At 44.2% G+C, this 25,380-nt stretch overlaps 1 protein-coding gene across 8 annotated transcripts in view; it reads left to right on the top strand.

Moving 5' to 3' along the window:
* Positions 1–24,243, top strand: part of LOC122544515 (platelet endothelial cell adhesion molecule-like) — a 42,077-nt gene extending 17,834 nt beyond the window's left edge. For all 8 annotated transcript variants that reach the window (XM_043683780.1, XM_043683781.1, XM_043683783.1 and 5 more), the window contains 10 exons: positions 3,551–3,829; positions 4,556–4,828; positions 8,306–8,590; positions 12,393–12,695; positions 15,736–15,837; positions 16,595–16,625; positions 17,140–17,213; positions 19,001–19,060; positions 20,631–20,665; positions 22,546–24,243. In XM_043683780.1, the coding sequence (XP_043539715.1) occupies positions 3,551–3,829; positions 4,556–4,828; positions 8,306–8,590; positions 12,393–12,695; positions 15,736–15,837; positions 16,595–16,625; positions 17,140–17,213; positions 19,001–19,060; positions 20,631–20,665; positions 22,546–22,665 (1,562 nt within the window). In that variant the 3' untranslated portion in view covers positions 22,666–24,243. The remainder of the gene's footprint in view (positions 1–3,550; positions 3,830–4,555; positions 4,829–8,305; positions 8,591–12,392; positions 12,696–15,735; positions 15,838–16,594; positions 16,626–17,139; positions 17,214–19,000; positions 19,061–20,630; positions 20,666–22,545) is intronic.
* Positions 24,244–25,380: the final 1,137 nt, after the last annotated feature.

Genomic DNA, 25,380 nt, shown 5'->3' with positions numbered 1-25,380 from the left:
CCTCTACTTGCATTTCATTTCTGCTGACAGAGGAAATTTTTCTAACTGATATTACTCGACACTTTACGAGTGACAAGGGGGCTGAATATCCTTGTCCTGATTTCTTATTGTCTTAATGTAATTTCGTATGTAAGAAGACCTAAACCATACTCAATTCTGAAGGTGAGATGAAAGCAAATTCATGTTATAAGTTTATTTATTCAGACCAGATTGTGCAAAATCTCGGGGATATGTTGACTGAATTGTTACTTCTAAATCCATTCCAGAAAGAATGTGATGGTGAATGTGCTTGGAGCAGTTACCAGTGAAATGAGCTGTAATGATGCAACTTTTCTTTCAGTCTGAGATAGAGATATGGCTTTCCATGTTGTCACAGTTCACCTTTGGAAGGAGTGACAGTGATTCTGAATAGTCAGTATGGATTCAATTTTTAGGGGGAGAGAGAATTTACCTTTAATAAAAAAAAAGTCGAGAAAACTCATTCAATGAAGTCTAAAAGACGTGAATCTTCTCATAGCAGTAACATAAACAGCACTGATGACAGTGGATTGTACAGCTGTAGAATTTATCCGTATCACAGTCTTTTGATGTTCAGATTCAAGGTACATGTTACAATTTGCGGGAGAAAATGTTTATGTTTCTCTAGAGGGTTGATTTAAACATTGGAGACATTCTGAATTATGCAGTACCAATGAGTCCCTTCGGTCCATTATGTCTGTACTGCCAAAGCAAAACTAAATTAAAACTCGCCCCACTTCCCTGCACTAGGCCGCACAGCCTTGACAGTTATGGCATTTCAAGTGCTTATCCAATTAAAGTTTATGAGGCTACCCTCCTGAGCTACCCTCTCAGTCCGAGAATTCCAGACTGCCAGTAACCTGTGGGTGAAACTATGCTCAAATCCCTCTCTTCCTTTCATTTAAAAATGATGACCCCACCCCCAACTTATTGACCCTTTGACTAAGGGGAATAGTTGCTTCCCCCCAGTCCATATCTTTCAAAATCCTACACATCTCTTCCAGGTCACTTTTCCCTCCGCCCCGCCTCGCCATCCCCACCAAAGACCCTTCTCTACCCCAGAGGAAACAACCCAAGCTTATTCACTCTCTAGTCATCGCCGCCCGCTCCTTTGAGAGAAATCATTCTTCCTAATTTCATTATTTAGTCTGTCACACTCCCTTATCCCGAAATGATAACCTCGCATTCAAGATTCTCCCACTGGAGGAGAATACTCTCTGTGCGCCCTTTGTCAATCCCGCTCCTTTTACCGGCTTATGAGTAATGGGAAAGATAGTAAAGCCACCACAGTCACTCTGCATCGTTAGGGAGAGGATATTTGGTGGCAGTTTAATCTGAGCATCACTACACATTGGAACAGGCGATAGATGTGAAGGAGAGCCCTTCACGGTGATTCTAGCCAGTGCAGGAATTGAACCCACGCTGTTGGTGGTGCTATTCTTCCAGCAGGACAGATCCCCAAGTGGCATTGTTGTACAGTGAATACCATGCAGCCCTGAGAGTCCTAAACATTGACTCCACCACGGAAGCAGGTCCTTCTGGCCAACTCGTCCATGCCGACCAGGTTTCCTAAACTAAACTAGTCCCACTTGCCTGTGTTTTGCACATACCCATCTAAAGTGTTCCTGTCCATATACGTATCAAAATGTCTTTTTTATGTTGTACTTGTACCAGTCTCCACCAGTTAATCTGGCAGCTCCTTCAATATATGCAATACCCACTGTGTGAAAAAGTTGACCTCACTTTCCTTTTAAATGTTTCCCCCCTCAGTGTAAAGCTATGGCCTTTAGTTTTGGACTTCCCTACCCTGGGGAAAAGATCTTGTCTATTCATTTCATCTCTGCCATTCGTGATATTATGAACTGCTACGAGGTCCTCAGCCTCTGACAATCCAGGAAAATAAGTTCCAGCCTAACCTGTGTCTGCTTATAACTCAGACCCTCCGGTCTCGATAACATCCTGTTAAGCCCTTTCCAGCTTCATAACACAATGCATGTTTTCATAATGCAATCATGGTGCCCCCCTCACCCGGTTCCCACACATTAAGAAATGTGCCGAGGCATTGAGGAGGCCCTGTAAAGGTTCCCAAAATCCTGTGTGGACGTATGGTGATCTGTAAGGGAAATAAAAACCGTAGCTGAAATCTGTTTAATAGAGGCGAAGATCATGATGTGTTTGGATGCCGTTATTTTACATCATAAAGAGTATGTTCTGAGTACAAAGGTGAGGAATCTGTCCTCATTTGATGACAGTTAGCGAACCAGACCACAAACGTTCAAGGTGCATTAACTAGTGTAGCAAAGGAGATAGGAATCATTTTAATTTTGTCGTTCAGATAATGAAGACAAATGCTCAGTATTTCATGAATGAAGACATGATGGAAACCTTCATTATAAAGGAGAAAAGTGCAGTTCAAGCATCACATGGCTGCAGACTCGCACCAGGCGTCAGTTGTGTGATGGCCTAGTTGCATTGTGGGCGGCACGGTGGGCGGCACGGTGGCACAGTGGTTAGCACTGCTGCCTCACAGCGCCTGAGACCCGGGTTCAATTCCCGCCTCAGGCGACTGACTGTGTGGAGTTTGCACGTTCTCCCCGTGTCTGCGTGGGTTTCCTCCGGGTGCTCCGGTTTCCTCCCACAGTCCAAAGATGTGCAGGGTCAGGTGAATTGGCCATACTAAATTGCCCATAGTGTTAGGTAAGGGGTAAATGTAGGGGTATGGGTGGGTCTCGCTTCGGCGGGTCGGTGTGGACCTGTTGGGCCGAAGGGCCTGTTTCCACACTGTAATCTAATCTGTAATCTAATCTAATTACCAATGGGCTTTTAATCCAGAGACCCCGGCCTAGTTCTTAGGAAGTGGGTTCAAGTCCTGCTGTGGACATTGACTTTGAATGGGTGCGAAAGACAGATTTACAAGAATGTTATCCAGAGTGGAGGCTTTATGTTTAATGAATATACGGGAGCACATGAGGCTGAGGGGTGACGCTATAGAGGTTCATAGAATTGCTCAGGGCATACAAAACTTAAATAGCCAAAGTCTTTTCCGCAGGATGCCAGAGTTCAAAACGGGAGGGCAGAGATTTAGGTTGAAAGTGGAAAGATTTAAAAAGGCCCAAAATGGCCAACTTCTTCACACAGACAGTGGAACATATATGAAGTGAGTTGCCAGAGGAAATGATGGAGGTTGGTACAATTCTAACAAACGTATATTCAGGAACGCAGACAGGAAAGACTCAGAGTGATAGGGGGTAAATGCTGGCAAATAGAAATGGATCAGCTTAGAAAACCTGGTCAGCATGGACGTGTTGGGATAAAGGGTCTGTTTCCGTGTTGTAAGGCACTATGATTCTAAGAACCTAGTGACATCAAAATGGAACATAAAATTTAGGAGGAAGAAAGAGATACAGATTCGCCCTCTCGCCTGTCTTTTGTCAGTGAATGCTCACATCCTTCCTCCCATGTCACGTTTGTGCCTTTTGCTTTGTGATGATAACAGTTGATTGATGAGCCACCATTGTGTGTTACATTCCAGAACGCTTTGCCAAGCCCCTGCTGATGGTGGAGCCAGCGGCTGAAGTATTCGAGGGGCTGTGGCTTACGCTGACGTGCACTGCCCAGGCAGCACGGCCCTTCATCCGGCTTCACTACACGTTTTACAGAGACAGCGCTCTGGAGGCCGGACCTGATCATGGCAGCATATACACCATCAATGCAGTAGCTGCAAACGTTTCTGGGAGTTATGCCTGTGAAGCGATCGATACGGTTTACAGTCTGAGGAAGAAGAGCGACAGCATTCTCATTTCCATTAAACGTAACTATCTATCATCACTGCAGAGTGCCCAGAACAAATGAAAGAACATTTGACCCAGCCAGTGGGAAGCAGCCACCTCACTATTCTCTAATCCCCTTTGCCTCAGCAGTTTCCCCACAACCGTGACTTAGTGAGTGCATATCTAAATACTCGTCAGTGTGATGAGGGTTTCTGCCTGTCCCACCCTTACAGGCAGTGAGTTCCAGACCCGCTGCGTGAAAATGCGTTTCCTCACATCCTCCCTAAACTTCCTACCGCTTACCTTCAAACTGTGTGCATATCTTCCTGTTACTGATCCCATCATGGGGGCAAGATTTCTTCCTGTCAACTCTATTTATGTCCCCTCATCTAAGGAAAACAACTCCAGTCTTCCCAATCTCACTCCATCACTGAAACTCTCCCGCCCCCAAGGCAACATCCTGGTAAATCTCACTCTGCACCCTCTCCCAGTGATAGCTTGTCGCTCCCAGAATGTAAATTCTAGAACCGGGTACAATACTCCCTCTGCCGTTACAAGTATTCATTTCAAAAGCGATCGTGACCGTTACCACTTCAGATCTCATGCTGTCACGATACTAACAACCTTGATTGGCCTCGAAGAATTGTTAGTAGTCTCGTGCACTGAACCCTGCCTAGGAATTGTCTTGCAATCGTTCTGATCACTGAGCTTTCCCACGCCCAGAAACTCTATGGACTGAAACAGAAACATGTCCTTCTGAATTCCAGAGGCGTTCGCTCTCCCTATGCTGAAAATTCACCCTGGGGGACAGCTGCTTGATGGCCAACGGGTTAAACTGGTCTGCTGGGTTGAAGAGAATCCCTCTCAAGCTTCGTTGCGGTACAGCTTTTACAGAAATGGGGCCCCTCTCCAGTCCCCATCCGACCATAGTGATTACATCTCTGAATCAGCTCATCCAGCAGACTCGGGTACTTACCATTGTGAAGTCACGGACGGGAAGGTGTGGAAACGCAGTAATCAGCTCCATTTGTCCATCAAGCGTGAGTACTATTAATTATCGTTACTTTTTTTAACTGTTAAAGATTCTGAATAGAGACTAATTATCATTATACGCCACATCTCACAGCCATATTATGGAAATCTAGAGACAAACAAAACAGGGCATTGGGCTGGTCATTGAGGACTGAGATGACGAGAAATATCTTCACCCGGAGAGTGATTAGCCTGTGGGATTCACTGCCCCAGAAAATTATGGAAATACATTGATAGCATTAGGCCACTTGGTCCTACTAGCCTGCTCCATTCTTTCAAAAGGATCATGGCTGATCATGCAGTTCAGTCCCCTGTTCCCACACTTTCTCCCTTTATTCCCCAAGAGCACTATCCAGCTTCGTCTTGAGCAACATTCAATATTCTGGCCCTGACTGCTTTCTGTGGTACAGAATTACACGGGCTCCACACTCTCTGCGTGAAGACATTTCTCCTCAGTTCAGATCAATGCCGTCTCCTTTCGACTGCGACTCCTTCGTTCTACACTCCCTCCTCCCCACCCATCCCCCATTCACCCCCTCCCAAATTCCAACGAATTTAATCCTAACTGATAGTTTCCTTTCATATGCCAGTCTTTCCATCTCAGGAATCAGTCTGGGAAAGTTTCGCTGCACTCTAATCACAGCCAGAACATCCTCCCTCAGATATTTGATCCCAAACTGCCCACACAATATGCCAGGTTATGGTCTCAGTTTACAATTGCAGCAAGACATCCCTGTTCCTGGACTTAAATCATCTCGCTATGACAGCCAAAATTCCATTTACTTTCTTCAACGCTAATGCACCTGCAATGCTCACTTTCAACGACTCGTGTATGAGGGACTCCCAGGTCTCATTACACTGCTCCCCACTTTGAGAGGAAAAGCTTCGCTTCTCAACAGGACTAGAGGGGCTAAGTGGAGCTTGGATATTTGTGAAAATTACTGTTAATGTTAAGAAGAGTAAAAAGCCTGGGTTTTCTCCCCCCAAGAGCGTTAGAGTCTGAGGTTTAATCTTATAGACATTTAAAAAATAATGAGCAAGATGGATAAGGTATATAGCCAAAATATTTTCCCCAAGATAGGGAGTCCAAAACTAGAGGGTATAGGTTAAAACTAAGAGATGAAATATTTAAGAGGGACCTGAGTGGCAACCTTTTCACACAGAAGGTGATTCGTGTGTAGAACGAGCTGCCAGTGGAGGTGGTGGAGGAGTGTAAAATTACACCATTTAAAAGGAATCTGAAGGTACATGAATAGGAAAGTTTCGAGCGACACTCGCTAAATGCTAGCATGTGGGACTAGGCATCATTGGGATGTCTGGCCAGCCTGGAAGAAGTGGACCTAAGGGTAACTGTGTGAGTCTAATCAAATGGATATGGAATTGCTTTCGATTCATTTGGGAAGCTGGGATATGCCATATAGTCAATTATCAAAGTGGGAGGATGCAGCTGGCAGAAATTCCCTTTGGGGCCCAAATTCTGTGACGAAGCACGATTCAACAGCGTGGCCAGTGATAGAATGTACCCATTGGTGCACTTTATGCTGGTAGGTTATCTCAAAATAAAGAACAATCTGCGTTGGTTCAAGCTGACTGGACCTTAAGACAGAGCCATTGGAAAGAAAGAGAAAACCACATTTCATTTTCAGATTAGTGACCTGAGCATTTCCCTATGTTTCTCTTCATGTAGACGGTATAGACTTTATGACTCCCTGTCAGTGCATGTATTTATTTATTTTTGTCATTTGTGGGATGTAGGCATCTCTCTGTGTGCCAGCATTTGTTGCCTCTCCTTCGATATACCCTTGAGAAGGTTATATAGAGCTCCCTTCTTAAATCACTGCAGTCCATTTCTGATAGGAAGCCCCACCATGCTCTTAACCAATGAACTTGTGAATGTTATCCCATCAAAACTAAATATTGCCAATCTGGGATAGTGAATGGCTCTGAGGGGAACTTGCGGGTTGATGTTACCATGTATCTGCTGCCCGAGATGAATGTGGATGTGTGATTGGAAGCTGCTGTCCAAGGAATTTTGGTGAATTTCTGCAGTTCATCTTGCTGTGACTGAACATCGGCAGTAGAGGGGATGTATGTTTGGAGATGTGGTACCTGTTAAGCGGAGGCTGTTTTTTCATGCATAGTATTGAGATTCTCAAGTAATATCGCGAGCTACACTAATCCTGGCAAGGGGCGATAGTTAGATTTCCTCTCAATGGCTACTCCCAGGATGTTGGTAATTGGAGTAATCAGTGATGGTTACACCATATCTAAAGTTGGTGTTTCTGTTCTCTCTAGAGATGATCATTGCCTGCCGTTTAGGTGTTGTGAATGTTAGCTGCAACTTATTGGGAATTGGGATATAAGTCCATGGTTCCTGAAAGTGGCAACATAAGATATTAAAGAAGGCTTATGGCATGCTTGTCTTCATTGATCGGGGCATTGAGTAAAAAACTTATGCTGCAGCTGTGTAAGACTTCAGTTGGGCACATTTGCAGGATCGTGTGCAATTCTGGTCCCCACATTATAGGAAGCATGAAGAGGCTTTGGGGATGGTGCAAAAGAGGTTTTCCGGAATGTTTCCTGGATTGGGCTGCATTAGTTATGAGGTGAGGTTGTACAAAATGGGATTGTTTTTTGCGAGGGCACGGGAGGCTGAGGCATGACCTGATCGAAGTATATAAAATTATGAGAGGCATGGACAAGGTGGAGAATCGGAGTCTTTCTCTCAGGTTGCAAGTGTCAAATACTAGAGGGAACACAGCTTTAAAATGGGAGGAACAGAATGGAAAGAAGGTTTGTGAGTCAAGGTTCTTTAGTCAGAGAACCTTGGAACGAGGAGATAGAAGTAGATACGATTGTAGATTTTAAGAGACATTTAGACAGACAATTGAACAGGCAAGGAATGGAGAGGCATGGACCATGTGCAGGCAGATTGGATCAGAATAGAATAACAGCATGGTCGTGCTAAACGGTCTTCTTCTTGTTCTGAAAATGTGTTGCTGGAAAAAAGCAGCAGGTCAGGCAGCATCCAAGGAACAGAAGAATCGACGTTTCGGGCATAAGCCCATCTTCAGGAATGGCTTATGCCCGAAACGTCGATTCTCCTGTTTCTTGGATGCTGCCTGTCCTGCTGCGCCATTCCAGCAACACATTTTCAGTTCTGATCTCCAGCGTTTGCAGTCCTCACTTTCTCCTTCTTCTTGTTCTACACTGTTCTACATCCTATGAAATCAGAGTCCCAGCTAGTTTTGGGCTTGAATATGAATTCATTTGAAAAAGAAATCAATGTGACTCCAGCCCTACAATCCTTATCTGCCCTCTATGCCATTAGGTTCGGGAGATATGTGCTGGACTACGCAGTGATGCCCACACCCTATGCATGAATAAGAAGGAAATAAGAATGATGTGACTTTGAAGAAGTTCATACTTGAGTTAGCAATTAACTCTGCCTAACAAAGGGACCTAACATTTGTTTTTGTTTTCAGGAATTCCAGTGTCAAAACCACTTCTAATAATTCAACCCAGAAATGAACTAATCGAAGGAAACGCAGGATCTTTAATCTGTTCCGTCTCCAATGGCTCTCTTCCGATTTATTACCAATTCTACAAGGACCCAAGCGAGGAATTTTATTGGAGGGTTTCCAACAGCACTGAACTTGTTTACAACATTGGAGCCGTCAGCAGAAGGCACGAAGGGTTTTACCATTGCTCAGTGAGTAATGAAGCAACAGTCCGTCTGCACAGTGAAGGCATAGAGATCATAGTGATAGGTGAGTTCACAAGGGTTCTCCCCCAAAGAGTTCTTGAACCATCAGCACAGGGGAAAAGTTGGTGCTTTGACTTCGAAGACCACACTAGATTAAAGTGACACAACCTTGGATGTTTGAGTCACAGAGATATACTACATAGAAACAGTTCCAAATCATCCATGCCAACCAGGTTTCCCAAACTAAGCTAGTACCATTTGCCTCCATTTGGCTCATATCCCTTCAAATGTTTCCTACATATGTACCTGTCAAAACGTGTTTTAAATGTTGCAACTGTATCCGCCTCTACCACTTGTTCTGCAGCTCATTTCATATATGCAGCAACCTCTGTGTGAAAACGTTGCCATTTGGTTTCCTTTCCCCTTTGAACTTAAACCTGCGTACAGTCCAGCTTGAGACTCCTTTACTGAAGGGAAATACATTGGCTATTCACCTTATCAATACACTTCATGATTTTATAAATCTCAATGTGGTCATGCCTCAGCCTCCTACAATCCAGGATAAAAGCCCCAGCCTATCCAGCCTCTTGTTGTCAATCAAATTATTCTCTCTTGCGAATACCTTTCTAAATTTTTGAACCTTTTCCAGTTAAATAAATCCTTTCTGGAGTAGGGCAAATCAACTCCTGTACTCAATGCTCTGACCGATGAAGGCAAGCGTGCCTAATACCTTCTTCATTGCCTCTGTCTCTGCGATACCGTTTTCACTGATTTATAGCTCCATTCCATGGTCTTTAAGTTCGTTAACATTCCCCAGGACCCTACCATTAACTATGTTAGTCTTAACTTGGTCTGCCTGACCAAAATGCAACAGCTCACATTTCTCTGAATCAAATGCCATAAACAGGGAACATGGAACTTGGTAAATAAAGTCAACAAGTTCATTCCATGTTTTAAAGCTTCATGTTACATCAAAACGTAGGAACCCGGAATATACAAGCACTCGACGCTTTGAGTCTGCCCAGCCATTCAATATGACCATTGCAGATCATCCAACTCAACAGCCTGTTAACATGGAATCATAGAAAATAAAAGCAAGAGTAGGCCATTCGGCCCTACTACCCTGCTCTGACCATTTAGTGGGACAGTGGTTGATCATCCCATTCAGTTCATGTCCTCCCGCTCGCTCTTTCTCTCTTTCACCCCTAAGAACTTTATCCAGCTCTTTCCAAAACAGCATTCAATGTTCTGGTACCAACCACTTTCTGTGGCAGAGAATTTCACAAAAGCCCCACTCTCTGGGTGAAGACATTTCTCCCCATCTCAGTCGAGCTCGTCTCCTTTGGGCTGTGATACCTTGGTTATCGATTCTTATACCACCTCCCGTCTTGTCATCAAGAACGTTCTTCTTATTTTTAGTCCTCTGAGAATTTTATAGACATCTATGAGATTCTAAACTCCATCACTCTTCTAAACTCTGCATGTAGTCTTCGCTCTGCCCATGATGGATTCCACACCATCTGGTCCTATATCACTCTTATTGCTGCCGTAATTTTCCATCTCGTAGAGCGCTACATTACCCACACTGCCTTCCTCCCTGTTATTTTCAAAAATCACGCAAAACTACTTCCTGTCCCAATCTCTTCTTGTCTTCTGAACAGAATAGCAAGGAGTGTCGCATTAACGTTGATTGTGGAGAGAATGCCAGACGTTTAGACTGAGAAGTAAACTGATTGGTCAAGTGTCGATAATTATCTGGGAGTAGCAGTGTTTTTGAACTTTTTTTTATTAAAACGTTACTTGGGGAGATGTTTGTCAAAAAACTAAATTTCCGAGAAGCGAATGACTTGCTGAGCCCTTTCGGAAGGCATTTAGAAATAATTCACTTTGCTATACGTTTGGAGTCACATAGAGCTCCAGACCTGGTAAGGATGGCTGATTTCCTTCTCTAAGTGACAGACCTTTGTCTCGGTTCAATGGATTTTCATGAAACATAAATTTCATCATTACTGAAGATGTTTTGCACTTTCGCTGTTTAAGAACAAACGGAACTTAAATTGTACACAACAAACAAACAGGGTACAATTGTTGGTGACGGATGACAGGCACGCTGATGTCACTGAGAGTTATTTATTCACTCACAACCCAACGTTTAATGTCCACCCCCGTCCATAGGTCCCCCTTTGGTAGTAGTGAGCTGCTCTCGCAAATCGATACAATCCATTTGCTCTAGGTAGACCCATGATGCCTTAGGAAAGTAATTCCAGGATTATGACTTAGCAACACTGAAGGAACAGCCGATTTATTTCCACGTCAGGATGGTGAGTGGCTCAGAGGGAAAATTACAGCAGCTAGTTCATCCTGTGTGTGCTGTCCCTATTCTTCCAGATGGAAGCAGCCATCGGTTTGGCAGGTGCTGTCTCAGGTTCTTAGGCGTAATTCTGCAATGCATCGTATAGATGATGCACACTGCTACTACAGAGCGTCAGTGGGGAAGGAAGTGAATGTTTCTGGAGTTTGTGCCAATCAAGCGGGGTTTGCTTTGTACCCGGATGATGCTGAGATTTTCGAGTGTTGCTGCATTTGCAACAATGCAGAGGAATATTCCATCACGCTGTTTATTTGTACCTTGTCGGTGGTGAACATGCTTTGTGGAATCAGGAAGTGAATAACTCGCTGCAGGATTTCAAATTTCTGACCTGTCGTTGCTGCTATAGTATTGCTCTGGCTCGAACAGTTTAGTTTCTGGTCAATGAGAAATCCAAGGATGTTGACATAGGAGAGGTTTCAATAACGACAGCACCATTGATCATCAAGTGAACAATGGCTTGATTCTCTCTCAATGGCAACCCCGAGGATATTGATCATGGTGGATTTCAGTGATGAACATCAAGGGCAATTGTTCGATTCTGCAGTACTGTGTGCATTTATGGTCGCCTCACTGCGGGAAGAATGTGATAGCGCTAGAGGTCGTCAGGATATAGATTGGGCTGGAGCAACTGAACTATAAGGAGGGACTAGATCAGCTTGGTTTGTTTTCTTTAGAGCAGAGAAGACTGAGGAGGGACATGATTGCGGTGTATAAGATTATGAGGAGAAAGGACAGCCGTTCCCCTTGGTTGACGGGTCAATCATAAGGAGGCATAGTTTTAGGGTAAGGTGCAGAAATCTCGGAGGGAATTTGGGAAAAATCTTTTTCCCTTGGTGAGTGGTGGGAATCTGCAATAAAGTGCTTGGGAAGGTAGCGCAGGGCGGAAGCCATATAAGCTTTAAAATATATTTGGATGCACACTTGTCATACCATAACATTCCACGATATGGGACAAGGGCAGGAAATTGCGAACAACGCTCCTTTAATGGTAATCTTTGTTAGTGCAGATTCAATGGGCCAATGCGCTGTCTGACTCAATGACTGTCCAGTGGTAACCCTTCCCAAGGATATTGATAGTGGGAGATTCAGTAATGGGCAACACCATTGAATTCAAAGAAGGTTGTGGTTAAATTTTCTCTAAATTTTAACCCCTAGGTTGTTGATGATGGAGTATTCCGTAATGACAACGTCATTGAATATCAAGGGCGATGCCCTTACTGAACATCAATGTTTCAATTATCTCTCCACGATGATCTCTAGGATGTTGACAGTGAGGGGACTCAGTGGTTGAAACTCGATTGAACGTCAATGGGCAATGTTAGATTGTGTCTCAATGATAACTGCCAAGTGTTAATAGTTGGAGGAGTTAAAACTCTTCATTAGCTTTTGAAGCCATTGGAATGTTTTTAAATTCATTACATCAAACTGATTCTCACTGACAGTCTGAATCGATGGGCATCTCTATCGTTTTAATCTCCCTGTGGTTTCTCCTCAGTTCCTGTCGCAGATGCTATGCTGATTTCCTGCACTAACAGCACTGAGATACAGTCCAGGGAGCGTCTTGTTCTCCAGTGTCTGGTGAAGGAAGGCACTGAGCCCCAGTTCGTTTGGTACCGTGACAACGTGATGATGAGAAATGGCAGTGCAAGCTACCATGTGACTGCCAATGGTAGTGAACTGGTTATTCATTCATTCCAGAGAGACAATGTCGGGAAGTATCACTGTGCAGCAATCAACAAAGGAACCAACAACACCATTTTCAACGTGACCAGCAACTCTATCAATTTCACGCTGCGAGGTAACAGTGACAGGCAGATCGAACATAGAGCACAGAGAAAGACCATTTGGTCGATCCAGTCCGTTTCAGTCAGAAATAGTTAAACATCTCAATAGGGGAAGCGAAGGCACGGGTGGTATGGCTGTAAGATTATTAATCTAACAACCTTAGTCATGTTCCCAGAAACCCAGTTCAAAGCCCGCCCAGATGATGGAACTTGAGCACAATAAAAAATGTGGAACTGTAAGTGTTGTAGAGGGAGGCTGCAGAGAAGATTCCCCAGGATGTGGCCTGGGATGGAACAGTTCAGCGATGAAGAGAGGCTGGATAATCTCAGGTTGTCTTCTATGGAGGAGAGACGGCTGAGGGGGGATCCTGAGAGAGGTGTGGAAAATATGAGGGACATGGAAGGGAGAGAGAAAGCAGTGGTTACTCTCAGTAGAAGGGTCAGTAACTAGGGGGAATGGGGGTCATCATTTTAAAGTGAAAGCCAAGAGGGTCGGGGTGATTTGAGGATTGTTTCACACTGGCAGTAGTGGGGGTTGGAAAGCACTGCCTGGGAGTGTAGTTGAGGGGAGAAACCTCCCACCTTGAAAAACGTATTTGGATGAACATAGAAAAGTTCAGCACAGTACTGGCCCTTCGGCCCTCGATGTTTTGCCAGCCATTTTTCCTACTCTAAGATCAGACTAACCTACATACCGTTCATTGTACTAACTTCCATGTGCCTATATCACCTATCCAAGAATCGTTTACATGTTCCTAATGTATCTGACTCTACTACAACTGCTGGCAGTACATTCCACGTACCCAGCAATCTCTGTGTACAGAACCTAGCTCTGACGTCTCCCCTAAATGTTCCTCCAATCTCATTAAAATTATGCCTCCTAGTGATAGACATTTCCGTCGTGTCAAAAAAATCTCTGGCTATCCATCCGATCTATGCCTCTCATCGTGTGCGCCTCAATCAAGTCACTTCTCATACTTCTTAGCTCCGATGAGAAAATCCCTCGCTCCCTCAATCTTCCAGTCCAGGCCACATTCTGGTAAATCTCCTCTGCATCCTTTCAAAAGGTTCCATATCTTTCCTACAACGAGGCAAGCAGAACTGCACACAATATTCCAAGTGTGGTCTAAATAGGGGTCTATAGAGGTGCAGCATTAACTCGCAGCTCTTACACTCAATCCCCCTGCTAACGAAAACCAACACATCATACACCTTCTTAACAACCCTGTAAACCTAAGAGGCAACTTTCAGATATCCATTGATGTGGACCCCAAACTCCCTCTTTTCCTCAATATTGTCAATGATCTTGAATTTAACCCTGTATACTGCATTCAAGTTCGACCTTCCATCGTGAATGACTTCACACTTTTCCAGTTTGAACTCCATCTGCCACTTATCAGCCCGGTTCTGCATCCTGTGAATGTCTACTTGCAATCTATAACAGCACTCCACACAATCCACCTCTCCACCAACCTTCGTGTCATTAGCAAACTTTCTAATACACCCTTCCACTTCCTTATCCAAGTCATTTCTAAAAATCACAAAGAACAGAGTTCCCAGAAGCAATCCCTATGGAACACCACTGGTCACGGAGCTCCAGGCTGAATGTTTTCCATCTATTATCCTCCGTCTTCTATGGGCCAGCCAATTCTGTATCCAGACAGGCAGGAAGCCCACAAACCTACCACCACACTGAGGCAACTACTGATTAACCTAAAGGACCAGCAAAACGAATGTAACTTACAAAATACCATGCAAGGACTGCAACAAACACTACATCGGTCAGACAGACAGGAAACTAGCCACGAACATACATGAGCACAAACTAGCTACCAAAAGACATGACCAGCTATCACTGGTATCCTTATACATAAATGACGAAGGGCAGACTGGAAAATCCCATCCATCCGAACACAGGAGAAGCAAAGACACGCATGGGAGTTCCTAGAGACCTGGAATTCAAACTGAACTCCAGTAATAAACACATCAATTTCGTCCCCATTTATCAATTTTTGTACAAAAAGCAGGGAAAATCATATAACGTTCCTTAACAGACGAAGGCACATAAATAAAAAGCGGGACAGAACACCAGCACTCACCAGAGATTCATTGATGATGTTACCTAGCATGGTAGTGAACCATATGAGATCAAACCTACCAGCTCAGTGAGCAAATTTACAACCTGAACCATAACCTGAGATACAACCTTCTCAAAAATCATAGATCTCCCCTGTATTCCATGCCTCATTATTTTCTGAATAAGTCTGCAATGGGGAATCTTTCAAACACCTTGCTAAAGTCCTTTTCCATCACATCCACTACTCTACCTTCATCAACGCGCTTTGTCATACCCACAAGGAATTCAATAAAGTTGTGAGGAATGGCCTGCCCCTCACAAAGCCATGCAGACAATTTCTAATCAAACTATGGTTTCCCAAGTAATCATAAATCCCGTGTCTCAGAATTCTCTGCAATTCTTTGTCCACCAGTGCCGGAAATCTAGCTGGTCCATAATTCCCAAGATAATCTCTATTCCCGTTCTTGAACAAGGGAAAAACATTTGCCACACTCGAATCATCTGGCACTGTTCCAGTGGGCAATATGCATGCAAAGATCATCGCCAATAGCTCAACAATCTCTTCCCTCACTGCTTGAAGTGATCTAGGGTATGTGCATTCCCACCCAAGGAATTTAGATATCCTTATGTTTTTCAAACTTTTAGCACATACTCCTTCCTATCATCAACCTGATCTCGCAGATCAGTCTGTTTCACGCTGTCCTCACAAATGTCAAAGTCCCTTATTACAATTGAAGTGTGTAACATTGAAGGCTGTGGGCTGTTAGTGTGGGAAAGTGGGATTTTTTTGTCGGTAGCTCAATGGACTGAGTTCTCCCTCACAGTGTGATTCACGATACCTGCATTGTAACAGGGTGTTACATAGCTGTGGGGGATTGTTCTGTCTGATGGGGACAGAGTACCTCACACAGAGCTAATGTAGTAAAACAATCTGGTGAATTTGTTAATGTGAGTGGAATATTCGTGTTGGATTTCAGCTCGGAGTTATTACATGGAGATCGCGGCCTTACTCCTCCCAGTTCTGCTGCTTGCCAGCCTGATCGTGTTGGTGCGCTTCATCCACCGGAGGAGAGACACAGGTGTGTAACATCCCACGGGAATGGGATTTGTTTAACATCCCCACATCATGACACTGTCGTCCCCGCCCCATTGTAACCTTTCAGCTGACCGGGGGGAAGGCGATGTTGGTTTGGGAACTGGGATGGGCTGTGTTCCTGACAATAGGAGGAACTGCATTCACAATGTTAGCCTGCTGGATCGGGTGACCCACCACCACTCTGTGTTATAGCACCTCAGAGAGAAGGAGAGACATAAGATCATGAGAATCGGGAACAGGAGGAGGGTATTCTGCCCCTCAGGATCCTGCTCCATTACTTAATACGATCTCATCTTCACCTCAACTGCACTTTCCTGTCCCACTCTCTTTGAACTGTGACTAAATAAAATCCCCTGATTCAGCACTGCCCTCTTGACCTGTAATCTTCTTCCAGATCTCTCCACTCCCACACCCTCTCCGGCCTATCGCCCTCACCCTCACCTCCTTCCACCTATCGTATTCCCAGCGCCGTTACCCAAATTTCCTCCCCCTACCCTTTATCTCAGCCCGCTTTGCACACTAGCCTGATTCCTGAAGAAGGGCTTATGCCCGAAACGTCGATTCTCCTGCTCTTCGGATGCTGCCTGTCCTGCTGTGTTTTTCCAGCACCACATTTTTCAACTCATCTATTGATCTCTTTGTTTCCCGTTTATGAATAAGATAACGTCTTGGCAGCTCCTGTCTCTAAAAATGCAAAGTTACAGTACAATATGCGGAGAATATTCTCTCTTTCTCTGCAGGCAATTCCTCAACTGTGTCACCGCCCAGAAGGTAAGTGACTGAAACTACAGTTTTTATATTTGCTATCGTTTATCCTGATCCCTCTAAATCAGGGAGAGACGACCAAAGTGGAGAGGTCATAGAGGGAGTTTGAATATGAGTGCATCCTTTAAACACAAGTCCAATTAACAAACTAGCAAACCATATTGCAGGAAAGTCCCAGATGCCTTTACTTCATTCACAGGGATGTGGGCTATCAGTTATTGCCCATCTCTAATTGCTCTAGTTGGCAGTTGTAGTTAACCACGGTCTTAAGTCACATGCAGGGCCAGACCAGTTAAGGGCGGCATATTTTCTTTCCCAAAGTACATTTGGCGGCTCCTTGTGGGTTAGAAAACTCAACGTTCGGTTGGAAACCAGGAACGTGGGATCAGGGAAAAGCCGGTCTCGCTGGCTTCTGTATGTTCTGTGATAGCTTTGCCGTTTTGTTGAATTCGAACATTGTGTTACAAGCATTTTGTTCGAAATGACGATTTAGTTTCCTTCCCCTTTCTACTGGAACTAGATCCCAACCTTCTGTTGAAGGGGCAGCAGTCAGCAATCTAGAGTATGCAGCAGTTGGAGCAGCACAGAATACTGGTAAGTGCCATTGAATCGGTCTGATTAATGAGCCCCACACAGTGACAGTGCACCATGACCTGGTAGAAGTTATGGATAAACATCTGAGCCATCAGATGGGCTCACGTGTGACGGGTTTCCTTGGAGCTGCAGAGGCTGAGGGGGAATACAGAAGCTGGAGTACAGGAGTAGGCCATTGGGCATTTCTAGCCTGCTCCGCCCTCTTGATCGGATCACTGCTCTTTATCCAATTTAGTCCCCAGTTCCCCGCTTTCTCCCCTGTAAACTTCAATCCCTTTAACCCCAAAGACACCAACTCATTCTTGTTGAGTTCTATTAAATAATGAGGAGGCATATATATGGTAGAAAGGAAAAAAATATTTTTCTCTTGATGGAAGGATCAATGACCGGGGAGGTGCATAGATTGAATGTAAATGGGCTGTGAAGGAAAACATTTTTACCCAGAGAGTAGTGGGGAATCTGGAACTCACTGCCTGTAAGGGTGGGAGAGGCAGAAATCCTTATCACATTTAAGAAGGATTTAGATATGCATTTGTTATGAGCCAAGTGCTCAGGAAATGTGATTAGAGAATAGTGAGGTGGCTGATTTGACAGGCACAGACTCGATTGTTCGATTGGCATTTTTCTGTGCTAAAGACCTCTTTTTTTCCAGACGGCTCCTGCTGTTAATAACCTGTGGTTGGATCTCCATCAGATTGGCTTACCTGCCCCAGCATAGTTTATTTTATCTCAAGTTTTTTTTTAAAATATTCACTTTGTGGAATGTGGGCGTCACTGGCAGGGCCCAGCATTTAATGCCTGTCCCGAATTGCATTTGAGAATGTGATGATGAGCTACTTGCTTGATCCGCTGCAGTCCACCTGCTGTGGGGTGACCCACAGTGCCATGAGGGAGGGAATGTGAGGATTTTGACCCAGCGACAGTGAAGTAATGACGGTGTATTTCCAATCAGGATGGTCAGTGACTTGGAGGTGTGGTGGTGTTTCCATAAATCTGCTACCCTTGTATTTCTAGATGGAAATATTCATGATTTTTGAAGGTGCTTTGGTGAATTTCTGCAGTTCAGCTTGGAGATAGTACACACTGCTGCTACCGAGCATCATTGCTTGAGGGAGTGGAAGCTTGTGGATGTAGTGCCAGTCAAGTGGGCTGCTTTATCCGTGATGGTGTCGAGTTTCTTCAGTGTTGTTGGGGCTGTATTTATACAGGGAAGTGGGGAGCATTCCATCGCACTCTTGACTTGTGCCTTATATATGGTGAAAAAGAGTCCAGAGATGAATTACATTAAGTAACATTCGAAACTGAAGGCGCAGTACTCTGGTGTTAAGAAATCCAACAGACATTGGTTACTATGAGTGAATACTACAAAGATCCGCTTCCTCAGTCACATAAGGGCTTCGAGCTAACGATAACTAAGAGCGGCATGTTTCCTGTACAGTAGCCTTCGAGTAATCTTAGCTAACGCAGTTATCACAAATGGTATCTATCGTTATGCATGTTTATCTGTTTGTCTGGATAGGACCATGAGATATAGGAGCTGAATTCGGCCATTCAGTTCATCGAGTCAGCGCTTGCACTCAAACACGGCAGATATATTTCTCAACCTCAATCTCCTGCCTTCTCCCCATAAACCTTGATTCCCCTTACTAAATCAAGCCCCTATCTATTTCAGTCTTAATAATATCTACATCGTACATTAATCTATCTAATCTATGTATCATTTAGCCCATTATAATGAAGCTGTCTCATTGATGGGTGCTTCTTCTGTGTACTGCATTTCTTTGTAGAAAACACCTCTGCGGATCTGGTTTATTCAGTGGTCACCATCAAGAAAACAATGGAGGCTGGTAAAAATCTCTTTTCTTCAATTCTATGATTGAGTGTGAGAGAGGGGAAATCATTGTACCTCCAGAAATAACAGGGTCCACCCAGTTGCTGTGGAAATATCTGTGTGTGAGACCAGTTCAGAACACAGAAATATTACAGTATTTGTAGTGACACGATTGTAAGGGAACAGAGGATCTGCCAAAAGGAATCTGCAGCATTGACGAGGAATAGAGAATGAATCAGCTGATCGGAAACAAGCCCCAGTCTGATCTGCTCTGTATGTTTACTCTCCTGCAGATAGGATAAAGATAAACGTTTCGCAGGTGGTTTATATGTTGTCAGCGATTCAGAACACACACGCAGAGCAAATAAAGAAGATTATAGTCGTGTGTGTTGTTGGGTGGGTTACGATGCTGGTTGCTTCACAATTACTTTTTTGCACGTTGTGTGCGTGAAAAAAGGCAATGGGGTGAGCATTTTACTCCTAACTGAGGCAGAAAAAAGAAACTTCGCATAAACTAAGAATTGCATTTGCTGGAGAGCTGAAATAAACTCAGACATTTCTGGAGAACCTTCACAGCTCTGGTTGCATCTGTGAAGAGCAAAAGAAACAGCGTTAGTGTTATGGTTATAAACACGGAAAGTGCTGGGGAAACTCAACAAGTCCGGTAGCATCTGTGTAGAGAGAGAAAGAAAGTGCTATTTTTGTTATCTAATATTCAAGATAAGACAATTTCCCAAGTGCTATCACCTACTGATTGGAGATGACAGAGAAAATAAAAACACTGCATGTTAGTTGTTGCTCAAAAAGATCGATTAACAATTATCACATGGATAGTTGTGAACACCCGCAAGGAACATTTGTACATAATGTACATGAAATCTCAGAACACATTCTAGTCTTTGCCTTGACGGATGCGCAATAAATCGTCATGTTCTACCAGACTATCATCCTGCTCCCTCATTACAGAGAGAGAGAGAGAGAGAGAGAGAGAGAGAGAGAAGGGACTTGGAGGTGGTTTAAATTAGGGTCATCATTCCCCATGAGAGGGCAGAGGTTCAGAAGGAGAGTCCTTCAGGGTAACTTCAGCTGGTGTTGGAATTTTGCCCACACTATTCCCAAGATTTGGCATGTAATGCATGACAAAAGCCATCCATCCAGTCAGTTGAACTATTTGGAACTAACATCATACAACGGCTAAAACCCTAATGTACGTCATCTACATGGTTCACTCCTGTAATTTCAAGTATGACAGCCAGGCAAGTGCTACAAAGGCTGATGCGATTAAGACGGTCTGCCTAATGTGTTGCACTGTGCCGCATCGTTAAGAAAAACACTCTTTCTTAATGATTTAAATACAACTTGAAGACTTTAAACAGCGAGTTTTCTAAACATGATATTCTGAAAGGTCTGGATTGATTGGGAGGGCCAGGAAAGTGTTACATTATGTTTTAAAAGTTGGTTAATGCACAGCTACGCTACTGAATGTTTCAGCTGCGTCTTTGATGTTGATAAGCCCTCAGTGAGTCCGGTTCGATTTCTTAATGCCTGCAAAGTGTTTCTTCTCACCTAATTCTTTTTATTTTCAGGCAACAGTCCTGGTGTCTCCTCCGATGGGAAGAAGGTATGTTACGTTTTAAGTCTAAATAGAACACGGCTATTGCCACAGAAAGTGTAGGTAGCATCCACAGTGTAAAAGGGAATTGTTGACACTTATCAGACTAATCAAAATATTTATCTTAGAAAGTAGGAACAGATGTAAGCCACTCAGATCTTCCAGCCTACTCTCCCTATTCAATAAGGTCATCCAATTCAGTCCCCTGTACTACACTCCCTCCATGCTCTCCCTTTACTCCTAAGCACTCTATCCAACTCCTCCTGGAAAAACATTCAGTGTCCTGGCCCCGACCATTTTCTGCAGCACGGAATTCCACATGCTCCCCACTCTCAGGGTGAAGACATTTCTCCCCACCTCAGTCCTAGCCTGCCTCTTTTAGACTGTAATACCCGATACTGTACTCTCTCCTCTTCATCGGGAACATCCTTCCTGTGTTTACCCTGTTTAGTCCTCTTAGCATTTGGTAGATTTCTATTAGATTCCCCTTAATTCTTCCAAATGCCAGTGAATATAAACCTAACTGTTCAGGTTTGTCTCCATCCGTCAGTACTGCCATCCAGGAATCTGTCTGGGAAACTCTGTTCATAGCCAGAACGTTTTCGTTAAATAAGGAGACCCAACACTGCACAGATCATACACCAGGATAACATATCACCCCATCCAATCGCAGCACGGCATCTCTGTTACTGGACTTGAATCCTCTCACTAAGAAGGCCAACATCCCATTCACCTTCTTCACTACCTGCGGCTCCTGCAATGCCCACTTTCAGTGACTTACTACATTCCCCCCTTTCCCAGACATTGCCATTCAGAAATTAATCAACCTTCGTGTTTTTGTGCTCAAAAGAATAACCTTCCCCTGATCCACATGAAACCGCATCTGCTATGCGTTGGCTCACTTGTTCAACTTGTCTAAATCACTCTGAAACAACTTGGAATCCACCTTCACAGTTCCCCCTCCCTCCCAGTTCTGTGTCTGCCTTCGATCGCAGTAGAGCGCTCATTGTTTATCAATACACGTCCAACTACCCATTGTCATTTGCACGCAATTAGCAGCAGTGACGTGTCGCAATTCCAAGATGCACTGCACAAAGTCACCAAAGGTCCTCAGATGGCACCTTACAAACCCACAATCACTTCTATCTCGATGTACAAGAGCTGGAGATGAAAACCCCCCTTGTGAGTTCTGCTCTGAGCCAGTCTCCATCCTTGGGAAAAGCATTTAGCCACTCCTTCAGTGTCGCCGGGCCAAAATGTTGGAATTCCCTCCCTAAGTGAATTCTGAGTCTACCTACAACAAGTGGGACTACATTGGCTCAGGAAGGCAGGTCACCATCACATTTTCAAGGAAGCAACTACAGACACTGCAATAAATTGGCCCAGCCAGGAATGCCGTCGTCCCATAGATGAATGACAGAAAAATCAAATCCACACATGCCTTCTCTGCTCCAAAGAAATTTAGCCGAGCTTATTCAGCTTCTCTTCATCGCTGAAGTGCTCCATTCCAGGGGACATCTTGGTGAATCTCCCCTGCATCCCTCCAGTACCATCATATCCTTCCTATAGTACAGAGTTTGGAATTGAGCAGCGTTTCAGCTCTACCCTCAGCAAAGTCCTGTCCAGCTCAACATTACCTTCCTGATTTTATAAACTATATGGCACACCGCAGGAGCGTGTGGGACTTGAGCTCTGGTCTCCTGGCTCCGAGGTAGGGACATTACCACTGTGCCACCAGATTTCTAACTCGCAATGCCTCAACGGCCCGCTGGTGATTTCCATTTCCCCCTGATACTCACTGCTACTTGTACCCCAACTGACCTTTCCCTCCTCTTCACCTTCCTGCTCCCACTCGATTCCAATTTCATTCTGACATCATTCAATTGCAGGGTGCCAAGACTGACCACGATGAATATTGTGTCACATACGCCACACTGAAACTCAGCGAATCCTCGCAAGAAGATGATAGGACAGACGAAAACATTTATGCAAATATTCCACGCAAGTAAGAAGCAAGTAGACAGACGGGCGAGAAGGGATTGGGTTTGTTAGATTCTTTCAACCGTCTGGTGAAGAGATACAATGTAACCCCCGTGTACAGATAACAAACTTATGAACTATATGAAAGAAACCTTATTTCACAAGGCATTTGACGCCACTCACTGTCTTCTGGGAAGGTGTTTTTTTATGTGACTTAGACGGTCAATCTAATCTGGACTTCGCAGTCACTTAGTTTTGAATTTACAAAACTCTTTAAGCTGCTAGTGCTCTTTCGAAGAGAGTGTTTTCTTCGCTATCATGTACATATATGAGGTTTGAGCTTTTAAGTTGCTCCACGTTTAAGGGAAGGAATACATCCTCTGTCGCCTTTTGTGAATAGACGATTAGGAACCTCTCCCATTCTCACTAACTTTGAACAGGACGTGTCTGAGGGATCGAACAGGCTGGAGATACTAAAACAGAAACCGGGAAGTTTCAAAGGTTATTATTTTAGAGCGAAAGTGTCCTGAGGCCTGGGGCTTCAACTCACAACTCACGGATAGGACGGACACTAAGCCACCAGCCATTGACGATCCGGATGGAGGAGGCACGATTGACAGGGAGTATGTACGGAAGAGAATAGATCTCGCAATGATTCATCAACGTGTTGGAAGCCTCGGCCTGTCTTTCTGACATTTCGAACCCCATTGTGCGTATGTATGGAGTTTCTCTCGCTGCAGATATTTTAGAAACGCCACGGTAATAGAGATGGGGATGCCTGACACCTCCAAAGCAGCAGACGTGAACTTGGAAAAGGGAAGCGATGTCCTGGTGGTTTTATCAGTGTACTGTTAATCCAAAGACCTCAGTCATATTCTGGGGACCCGGTGCGAATCGCATCATGGTAGATGGTGGAATTAGTATTCAACAAAATTCTGGAATTAAGACACGGATGCTGACTGTGAATCGATTGTCACTAACATCGATTTTGGGAAGGAAACTGCCATCCTTACCTGGTCAGGCCTGCATGTGACTCCAGACCCACATCAATGTGGTTGACTCTTAACTGCCCTCTGGGCAATTAGGGATGGGGAATAAATGCTGACCTATCCGGTGATGCCTTTCTGCATTGAATAAAAGGAAAGTTGGCCACTCAGTCCGGAGGAAGCTAAACTACCAGGACAACACATAAGGGCACGGCTTGATAAAAATGCAGGCTTTGCTAAAGATGTTAATATTTTAACACCGCCCTCGTACTGATCTGAAAACTGCTGCCCACCAAGAAATGAGCAGTATAGGTCTGGTGACAAACTGATAAACACCATCAGGGACAAAGACAGCGTGAGGGCCGACGGTTTTGGTCAATAGGTGCCATGTGTATTTGAACGGAAAAGCAGGACTATGCCATTTAATTAGAAGAGATCGGAGCGAACAAAGACTGTGCTTGAGTCATCGGTTTCTAAACACCATGGCTCCTCATTCAGGCAAAGAACGTAGGGCATTGCTGATAAGGACAGCGTGTGTGCCCTGATCATCGAGTCATAGAGTCATACAGTACTGAAATAGACTCTTTCACCCAACACATCCATGCTGACCAGACTTCCTAAACTGAACTAGCTCCATTTGCCAGCAGTTGACACATATCACCCTAAACCTTTCCAATATATTGACCTGTCCAGATGTCTCTTAAATGTTGTAACTGTACCCGCCTCCATAACTTCCTCTGGCTGTTCGTTCCATACATATGCACCACCCAGGTCCCTTTTAAATCTTTCCTCTCATCTTTAACTTATGCCCTCAATTTTGGAGTCTCCTTCCTTGGAAGTAAAACCCTTCGTTATTCATCTTATCTATGCCCCTCGTGATTTTCTAAACCTCAACAGGGTCCACCCCTCAATCTCTGACATTCCAGGGAAAAGCCAACCTATCCAACCTCTCCTCATTACCCACACCCTCCAGTCTTGATAACATCCTTGGAGATCTTTCCTGCACCCTTTCCAGTTGAATAACATCCTTCTTATAGCAGGGCCACGAGAATTGCATGGAAGATTCCAAACGTGGTGTTATCAATGCCTTGTCCAGATGCAACATGACTTCCCAAATCTTGTCCTCAATTCTCTTTTCTCATTACATCGCCATTTGGATAATAATCCACCTTTCTGTTCTCCCTCCTAAATTCGATAACCTTATGTCGATCCACATTAAACTGTAACTTGCATGACTGTGCATTGGCACATTCACTCAACTTATGGAAATCACAATGAAGCATCACTGCATCGTCTTTCACAGCCCCCACCACCCCCCTCCCTCCAAACTCTGTGTTGAGAATGAAAACAAAACAAACACAGAACGGGCGCGGTAGTCATTCAGCAGTGGGAGGTTCCATTCATGGATGGTGTTCATTGGGATGAGTCTAGTCTATCACCGAGTTACGAGATATGTAATTTCCTGTTGGTCTTTGCTTTTGTACAAAATAATCCTATATTTAATAATGAGCAAAAGTCCAGTACATAACACATTGCTAATTTTAAAAAAATAAAAGGAAGCTGGTGGAACCCTGTTGATCTGATGTGAGATGATTATCAAAGAATGAAAACTGAAAGAACTGTAAATGAGATAAATCAGAAACCAAAGCAGAAATTGCTGGTAAAGGTCAGCATATCTGGTAGCATCTGTGGAGAGAAATCAGAGTCAAGTGACACTTCCTCTCTGTGGAAATAAGGGGGATTGAATGGGTGAGCTTG

This window comes from Chiloscyllium plagiosum, chromosome 50 (assembly GCF_004010195.1).
Source record: "Chiloscyllium plagiosum isolate BGI_BamShark_2017 chromosome 50, ASM401019v2, whole genome shotgun sequence".
Taxonomy (NCBI): domain Eukaryota; kingdom Metazoa; phylum Chordata; class Chondrichthyes; order Orectolobiformes; family Hemiscylliidae; genus Chiloscyllium; species Chiloscyllium plagiosum.
This window is presented reverse-complemented; position numbering and strand designations above follow the sequence as displayed.